Source organism: Hibiscus syriacus, unplaced genomic scaffold (assembly GCF_006381635.1).
Source record: "Hibiscus syriacus cultivar Baekdansim isolate YM2019G1 unplaced genomic scaffold, ASM638163v2 tig00113123_pilon, whole genome shotgun sequence".
NCBI lineage: Eukaryota > Viridiplantae > Streptophyta > Magnoliopsida > Malvales > Malvaceae > Hibiscus > Hibiscus syriacus.
In genome coordinates, this window is record NW_024063443.1 from 1,334,858 (window position 1) to 1,344,343 (window position 9,486).

At 30.4% G+C, this 9,486-nt stretch overlaps 1 protein-coding gene across 1 annotated transcript; it reads left to right on the forward strand.

Moving 5' to 3' along the window:
* The first annotated feature begins 4,057 nt into the window (after positions 1-4,057).
* On the forward strand, positions 4,058-6,299 carry LOC120185414 (ricin B-like lectin R40G3). Its single transcript, XM_039189638.1, has 4 exons — positions 4,058-4,664; positions 4,907-5,029; positions 5,718-5,943; positions 6,077-6,299. Coding segments are annotated over exons 1-4 (906 nt in total). The 5' UTR covers positions 4,058-4,109; the 3' UTR covers positions 6,079-6,299.
* The last annotated feature ends 3,187 nt before the right edge of the window (positions 6,300-9,486 follow it).

Below are 9,486 nucleotides of genomic sequence, written 5' to 3' on the forward strand. Positions count from 1 at the left end.
AAGATGGAATGTATGTGTCTCTGGTCTCCATCTCTCAATCAGTTTAGAAATAAGGTTGAATTCAAAGTTACAATGCCCTTCATATTTCGTTATCATCGAATCCAGCCGCGGCTAAATACGACCATACATGACTCGATATCTCTAACTTAACGTTACAAATAAATGGATCTAATATACGACCATTCACCTAATTAAATAAATATTATACAAATTAAAATATAAATTAATACTAAAAAATATCTAAATAAAACATTCATAATAAATAAAATAACATAATTTAAAATTATTACCGTATTAGAAAAATGACTTGAGATATAATTCTCATATAAACGTAACAAACCACCTGTCATTTTATAACTTCAAAAAATAATAAAAATTAGTACAATATAATATAATAAAATAATAAACTATTAAATGATTATAATATAATAAAAATTTAGCTTCTGAAAATGATAACTATACCTTCTTAAAACTTTATAGAACGATAGATAGAAGGAAGAAATATAAAATTTTCGTTTATGGTATTAATGTTGAAAGGAGGGATTTTTTTATAGGGGAGAGGGAGGGGAAGCGGGCAAATGATTGAGCTGTATTTATGGTGGACGGTTGGATTTAAATGAAAGGTGTGGATATTGCCATCTGAGATGGAATCCCACGAAGGCGAGCTTCATGATCTGCACCTTCCAACGTCAGACAAAACCTCGCGAAGGCGCGCCTCATGATCCGCACCTTTCCAGCATGGCGCCAGCTCAAAAAAAAATCTCGCGAAGACGCGCTTCATGATCCACGCTTTATTAGAAAGAGTGTTAGATCAGTAATATTTAAAGAAAGGGTATCAGATAGGTAATATTTCATTGTTAGGATATTTTTGAGTAAAAACACCTTGAATTTATAACAATTGTGGAGACTGTACAGGCACCATGTCATCAGGTCCAAGGAAATAAAACCATTCAAGTCAATTATTATAATATATTTCACAACATAAATTATTAAATACTTAAAATTTAAGTTTGTGGAACAGAAAAATAAAAGTTTAAATTTAAATATTATGTTATGGGCTTCTCTTCCAAAAAGAAAAAAAGAAAAAGAAGAATATAGGCGTTATCTTTATTCTTTGATTTTCGTATTTATTATGGACAGTATTTTGGTATTATGTTTAATTTTAAGGTTTATTTGTCAAATTGACGCCTAAAATATTTAAATATGACCTGATTTTCATTTTAGCCTTTAATTTTTTTTGCCCTTCCGATTTTTAAGTTTCATCTTGATTAATCTGGATCGACCTGATTCACACACCTAGCTTTGGATGAGTCTCCCAACACGATTTTTTTATATACATAAAGACTCGAACTCAAAACCTCCTTAAACAATCACTTACTACTTAAAATCAACCCAATTGATCAAACGTGACTTTTGAGGTTTCGTTTCATTTCGTCGACAACTTTCTAAGCAAAGTATATGTCTTAAGATTCACAGTCTCTTCTTAAAATTTACCTGGTGTAATATTTTACCCAAATAGCATCTAGCAAGTATAACCGATAAATTAGTAAAATAATATCATTAATTTTTTTTATTAAAATAACATCTAAAAAATTTTATTTCTCTTAGTGACTCTCATTTATGTCACATAAGATATACGCCAACATGGTAACACCTTTTGACATGTCACATGGATTGTTTCTCCAACCAAACTCTAATATCATTTTTGATCTACACATAAGCAGAAGGAGCTTACTCAAGAAACCAACTTTCAAAATACTCTACCACATAGATGCATCTTTAACCTATGTGACATAAATAAATACTATTTTAAGAATTAAAGATTTTTTGATGCTATTTTTCATAAAAAAGAAATTAAAAATTTTAATATTTTATTTTATTCATTAATTTCATAAAACATGATTAATTTAAATAATTTCAAAATAAGAAGCTCAAAATTAATCAAAGTTATAAGATTTGAAATTGGTTATTCAAGCTTGATTAAATTTTATTTTAAAGTTCAAATTTATAAAAAAAAATAAAAAATAAAAAAATGAATTCAATCTATTATTAAACTAAATAAATTTATTTATAATAAAAACTAAAGCATGCAAGTAATTGGATAGATATATGAATTAATCCATCTGACGATTATGGTGCACATCCTTTCGTCAAATGATGACACGTAATTCGATAAATATAACGGCGCACGATCAATAGAATACAACTCATAATAATATAGCGTCAGTTCAATATAATTCTGCAACATAAGTGCTAATAATTTTATGATATTTTAATTATATTCGAAACATTATTAAGACAATTAAGATTCGTTTTACACATTTCTTTTTATTGAAACTTATCATTCCGACGTGATAAACTCTAAAAAAATATTATATTTTATTTCAATGTGATAAATTTATCATATATTATAACATTTACCGTAAATCTCAAATTAATTTTAGATGTCCTAATGTGTGCTAATTTTTTTTACTCACATGGTCTATTGGGCCAATTTTACCAAGCATTCGGTGGAAAGCCCAAAATTCTCCAACACAACCCACTTACTATTACTTGGCTTTATTACCATTCAAGGACTCTCAATTCTCTTTATTTATATTTTTGCAAGCAATTCAATTAAACACCTTGCCCATCATCAATTCAGTACCCAACAGTTAATTCTCAAAAAACCTAATAAGTTCATTAATGGATCTGAATTAAAAAGGTCTAAATCCGAATAATTTAAAAAATAAAAGAATTATATTCATTTTTTAATCGTCAATGTAAAATAAATTTTAAATACTAAACATTGAGATTTCATAATCATACTTTCTTAGTTTGTAAGATAACTTTATATATTTTTCCATTTTAACTTCTGCGATAACACCTCAATGTGAATTTCTTAACTTTCATCTAAAACAGATGATTTAATTACTGAACACTGATACATAAAATATTTCGGACAATTATAACCCTCGAATAAAAAAATGAAGAATAAAATCTTCTACCCTTATTCAATATTTTCTTTACACGTGTATTAATTTTAAACTAATAAAATAAAGGGTAAATTAACTAATCATCACTAAACTTTATTATATATCTTATTTCACTCACTGTACTTTAATTCTGTTCAATTTCTTCACTGAATTTAACATAATTAGCTTTTTTGGTCGCTCCGCCGTTAAATATTTAACTGTGTTATAAATGAGTTGCTATATAGATTTAAAAAGATATCGTTTTGATGAAAATCTTATTTTTCTAAAACGGAGTCGTTTTAACGCCATTAAATATTCAATGACTGAGTGACAAAGAATGATATTATGTTAAATTATGTGAGAAAATTGAATGAATTAAAGTACAGTGAGTGAAATAAGGGATGAAATTTGTAATTTACCCTAAGAGAAAAAAAATTAAAAATGGATTAACGGTGCATTTTTAATTCTAAATATGTAGCCATAAAGACCCATGAGTATCCCACGTTAGAAATTTGGTAAGAATTTAAAACAAGAGCATCAGCAATTAGGCAAGCTAACCTAATCAAATCCAATTAAAAATGATATGTTGTCAGAGGTAAATTTATTTATTTAATGTCACTAAAATATGTTTTTTTATTCAATTTAGTATACAAATATTATACACTTCTAATTTAAATTTAACATTTTTTTATATGTACTCGATTGAGTACTGTGTATACACAAATTAAAGAAATTTACAATCTAAAAAGTTATAAAATTGTAATTTTTAAAAATATTTTTACTGTTTTAAAAATAAATTTTTCACATTTTTTACAAATTCTCTGATTTTTTTAACTTATTATTTTGAAGAATTATAAAAGTATCAAAATAAAATTTTAGTTACATTGGGAGATCAAATGAGATATTGTTTATCAATTTTAATGTGTTATGTCGTCTAGATTACGATAGTAAAGGCATGGTGTTCATTTTGCATAAAGTTTAGTGATTATTTTATAATTTATAATAATTTAATATCTAAAAATGGTATTTTAGATAATTTATTGACCTTTGTAAAAGTTTATACAGTTAAGTGGCCAAACTGTTCGACACGACAAAAACCAAGATAAAAAAGGAAGTAGCTGGTAGGATTGAAGAAAGTCGATCAGAATCGAAGAAATGGAGTTCCCTTTCGGTCACAATCATCACCATAGGAACGATGATGAAGACAACCGAGAAAGGCCACCACCGCCGCATCTCCATCGCCATGAGTTTCCTCCGCCGTCTCACCACTACCCGCCACCACCAAACTACCAGCAACCACCCGCTTTTGACGGACCATTTCCCCCGACGCCATATCCACCAACGCCATATCCACCGGCACCACCATACTTCCAGCAGCCTGCCTTTGACGGACCAGCACCACCAAACTTTCAGCAACCGGGCTTTCCGTCGCCCCCTCCGCACCAACCACCAACCCATGGAACTCATGTCCACCACCGGCCTGAACATAGTTCATTGAACTACTCTTCACCACCATCTGTTACACATGCTGCCCATGAAAGTGGCCATGGAAGGATTGGTCATCATCATCCTTCTGGATCTCATTTGCCATCTGAATTCCACAACAAACCTACTTTTAAAGTCTATTGCAAAGCTGATCCTAATTATCATCTTACGATCAGAGATGGTAAAGTTATTCTTGCTCCATCTGATCCCTCTGATGAATTCCAGGTACTGTATCAGCAGATCCACGATTTTCTTTAACTTACTTTTTGGGGATTAATCTACAAAATTATCAACTTGGTTTTTTTATTTTTGCAAGTTTTCTCAATATTGTGTATTTCTAAGCCGTATGACTTTATTAAACTCATTAATTGACGACCCAAAAGCCCCTTTTACTGTTGTAACTCAAGATTAGGGCAAAACACATGATCTTATTTTGATCTGGATGTTGATTTTTGTGGTTGTTTTAGCACTGGTACAAAGATGAGAAATTCAGCACAAGGATTAAAGATGAAGTGGGTTTCCCCAGTTTTTCTCTGGTTAATAAAGCCACTGGTCAAGTCATTAAACACTCTATTGGAGCTTCTCATCCTGTAAGAATTCTTTATGGCATTCACTGCTTTGTTAGTTCCTTCTTATGTGGAAAATTGGGTTTCTGCTTTGTGTTTCGTTGTGCTTAAGAACTCTTACATTTCCTCCTTTTTCCTTTTAAGATATGATTTGAGTTTTGAGTTGTTTAACAGTTGATACGCTTTCAAATTACATCATGAGATTGATATGGCTTATTGGTTATGGAATAGCTCCATCTTCACTTCCTTTTATTAGGATTTAATTGGTTGGTTAGATACTGCAGAAATTAAACATAGGAACTATCCGAGTCACGATATTTTGTTGGTGTTGTCTGTTCTGCCAATTCAGTGGCATATTGTTATTGTAGTATTATGATAAGATTGTTACGATATCGGGGTAGTTTACCGGAGGCTGCTCGAAATATTCAAGTGCCTTATCACGGTCAAGAACAATTCTTGATAATTTTATACGTGTTCAGCTTTTCCACTGCTAAAATACCCCTCTTTTATCTGGTAAAACCAAATGCATGCATTTTCGATTCCTGCAGGCTGGAGTGCTGATAACTTCACCGACCCTTTCTTTCTTGATTCCTGCAGTGGAGAGAATTTGTTTGTTCATCTTTATGTTTTGTTTTATTTCAGATGGTCAAAACATAGAACCTTTTGAATTTATCAACTTTAAAGGTTTGCTTAAAAGGGGCTTTTCCTGCAGGTCCAACTGGTTCCTTACAAACCAGATCTTGATGAGTCTGTACTATGGAGCGAGAGCAAGGAAGTCCATGATGGCTACAGAGCTATAAGAATGATTAATAACATTCGCCTGAACATCGATGCTTTCCATGGAGATAAGAAATCTGGTGGCATCCACAGTGGTACTACTATTGTGTTGTGGGAATGGAACAAGGGAGATAACCAGATATGGAGGATTGCACCATACTGTAAGTTAATAATAGCAAAGTTTCTAACCATCCTTTTCCTTAATATGATGAACCCATGAATATGAGCCAAATGTTGACGATCTCTGTTACCATGTCCATTTTATGGTTCTTATATCTGGTGTGATAAATGCAGGAGGCTTGTAATAAGGTGCTGCACCTTATACATCGAACCTGTATCATGCATTCAGTCCATGCCTGTAGTCGATCTATGGCTTCGAAGAGTTCTATATATTATCTTCTTCGGGTTTTTGTTGTATGTTTCCATTCCATGTGTGTGAGAATCTTTATCGGTCTAGAGGCCTACTAAAACATTATACCAGTGTGTGCAAGAGAATAAAGAACATCTATTGCAGAAATGCTATGACTGCAAAATTTGCCTGGCAAATTTAAACAGAGCAGTTTCCTTATATCTAAGCTCAGTAGTCTTTTTAAAACTACTTGATTGAGTGCTATTATTACAATTTAGATATGAGCTTGCTGCCCGACTTTGGTACTTGATTATTTAAACAAAAATGAGAATTTGAGCTAAAATTGGGTGGGGTGCGCCAGGCCCGAACCATAGTGCAGCGCTTGGGCGACGCTAGAGGAACCCCAGTAGCTTGTGGTGGGTCCTCGCTCTAAAAAAATAAATTTAGGGTAAATCACATAAATGACCACTTAATTATGGGTCAGATTATTTTTAAATTTGTTATAATAATATCACTAAACTATTTAAATGAGTTCAAAATAGTTAACATTTAATGGATTTGTTTGCTTGGCAGATAAAAATGATATGATTAGGACGTGGGTTTTTGTAAAGTTATGTATTCGTGGCGTTGATATCATGCTTTGTTTTCTTTAAATTTGGTCATTACTTATATATGATTTGTTTCCTTGAATTTTCATTTAATCATGTTTGATCCTGATTTAGTTTTTAATTTGTCTAATGTCTTAATTTGGGCATTAACTTTAAAATCCTTTATTCTAGTCATGTATTAATTTGTAGATTAAATCCCTTAGATTTTTGAATTAATCAATTTGATCACCAAGATTAACTTTAATTTTGAATTTTAAGTTAGGTTATAATTTCAATTTAATTTAATAAATTTATTTCTCCTATCAAATTGTGATACATGTCATGTAACACCTCCAACCCGTACCCGATCCGGATTATTACATGTCACAATGTTATGATTATAATTTGAATATTAACTATAATATAAATATATTATCATTAATTATAATAATATAATATTATAATTTGATTATTAAATTATTTTTTAATAATTTCATATATATTATCATTAAAAAATAAATATGAAAAACAATAAATTTAGTTTAAAAATATTAAAATCTTAAATCAATTATAATTAACTATTAGATTTATTTTAGTTATTTAAGTGTTGTCATATTCTCAATTGGTATTTATTTCAATTATTACTTTTATTTTATTTAAGTGTGGTAACAAAAAAATAACTTACATCTAGACTAATTGAGAATATGACAACAAATAAAATAAAAGTGAGAACTTACATATAGACAATTAAAAACTAAATCAAGATCAAATTGGATTAAATGAAAATCCAAGGAAACCAATCATATACAAGTGACCAAAATGGATGAAAACAAAGCGGGTGCCAGCATCACGAATACATAAGTTTACAAGGACCTATGTCCTAATTAAACCAATATTTTTAACTACTACATAAACACTATTTTTAACCCATTTAAAGAGTTCGATAGTATTATTATCACAAATTTAAAAACAATAATCATTTTAAAGAGTTCGATAGTACTATTATCACAAATTTAAAAATAAGTCATTTTACGACCTGACCCACAATTAAACCCATAATTACCTGATCATTTACATAGTTTACCCATAAATTTAATATTATGCGAACCAATAGCCCACGCATCCGATATTACATAATTTACCTTTACCCATAAATTTAATACCATGTGGACTAATAGCCCGTGTATCAAATATTAAACTAATACAAATAGATACTACACTTAACCTTAGTTAAATGGCCGAAAAAGGTATGAATCTTTCCCTCCAACCTAGCTTCTTTTAAATGCTCCTTCTTAGTCTCCTCGCTTTATATTCTAAGGATGTGGGATTCCGCAATGTATTCAGAACCATCGTCGTTGACTGCTCCCGAAAACTAAAGGGTGAACACCATTGATTTAACAGGCAATTCATCGGGAGGGAGATAATCTTTTCTCCTTGTATCATCCCCACAAATCCCTGCCTTCCATTTATGGTTTCAGCATTTTTCTTCATGTCTATGTTGTGAAGAAAGTAACAGATACAAACACTAGAAAGAATTCTGTAACTTTGCTTTTAAGATTCAAACTTAACTACCAGTTTGCAGATTAAATATTTAAGAATGTTAAGTAAATCCTGAATGAGTAATTATAGATGGATGAAAAGCATGAATACTGAGATTATCTCTTCCAACTCAAGCGTCCTGTTTGTTTAAATTTGGAAGAATCTATGATACCTGTGTCGTAACCGTCTTGAGTGGGTCCGGAATCGACTTCCGACTTAATTTTGATGTGATAGAGTCGTTACCGATCATTTAAAAAAAATTAGGTTGACCGAACACCTCAATTTATCATCTTACCTGATCTGCGTTTTACTAGAAATATGTCGGGTTCGGGAGTCGGTTACAGCCAAGGAAGGGTTATCACCTTTGTACTGCCCTTTTGGTACTAATTTAATTTTCCGGTTGTCTTAATTGCAAAAATTTAAAATTTAAAAGTTCGATCCAAATTACTTACCTTTGACCAATCAAAATTGTCCTAAAAAACCAAATTAATGTTAAATAATAGAATAAAATAAAATGAAAACGAAAAACCAAATGAAAAATGAAAAAGTATTAATTAAAAAAATATTAAAGAAAATTAAATTGGAAATTTGAATTAATGATCAAATTGAAGTTAATGGAAGCTGTAAGGGAAAAATAAAAGTTAGGGTACTAATCTTACCTGATCTGCGTTTTACTAGAAATATGTCGGGTTCGGGAGTCGGTTACAGCCAAGGAAGGGTTATCACCTTTGTACTGCCCTTTTGGTACTAATTTAATTTTCCGGTTGTCTTAATTGCAAAATTTTAAAATTTAAAAGTTCGATCCAAATTACTTACCTTTGACCAATCAAAATTGTCCTAAAAAACCAAATTAATGTTAAATAATAGAATAAAATAAAATGAAAACGAAAAAACCAAAAATGAAAAATGAAAAAGTATTAAATTAAAAAAATATTAAAGAAGAATTAAATTGGAAAACATTTGAAATTAATGATCAAATTGAAGTTAATTGGAAGCTGTAAGGGAAAAATAAAAGTTAGGGTACTAATTTAGAGTAAACAAAGAAATAATAAAGTGGATTAAATTGAAATTCATGGACCAAATTGAAATCAGTGGCCAAAACGATTTACATATCAAAACAGCAGGGACGGCATGCATAATTTAAAATTTTGCTAATTGCAAAATGGTCCTCAATATATATATATATATATATATATATATATATATTTATGTAATATGTGTGTGTGCAA

Coding starts and splice junctions, on each gene's coding strand:
- LOC120185414 (XM_039189638.1), top strand. CDS start 4,110: ATGGAGTTCCCTTTCGGTCACAATCATCACCATAGGAACGATGATGAA. Junction 4,665..4,906: donor ATCCCTCTGATGAATTCCAG/GTACTGTATCAG, acceptor TGGTTGTTTTAG/CACTGGTACAAAGATGAGAA. Junction 5,030..5,717: donor CTATTGGAGCTTCTCATCCT/GTAAGAATTCTT, acceptor CTTTTCCTGCAG/GTCCAACTGGTTCCTTACAA.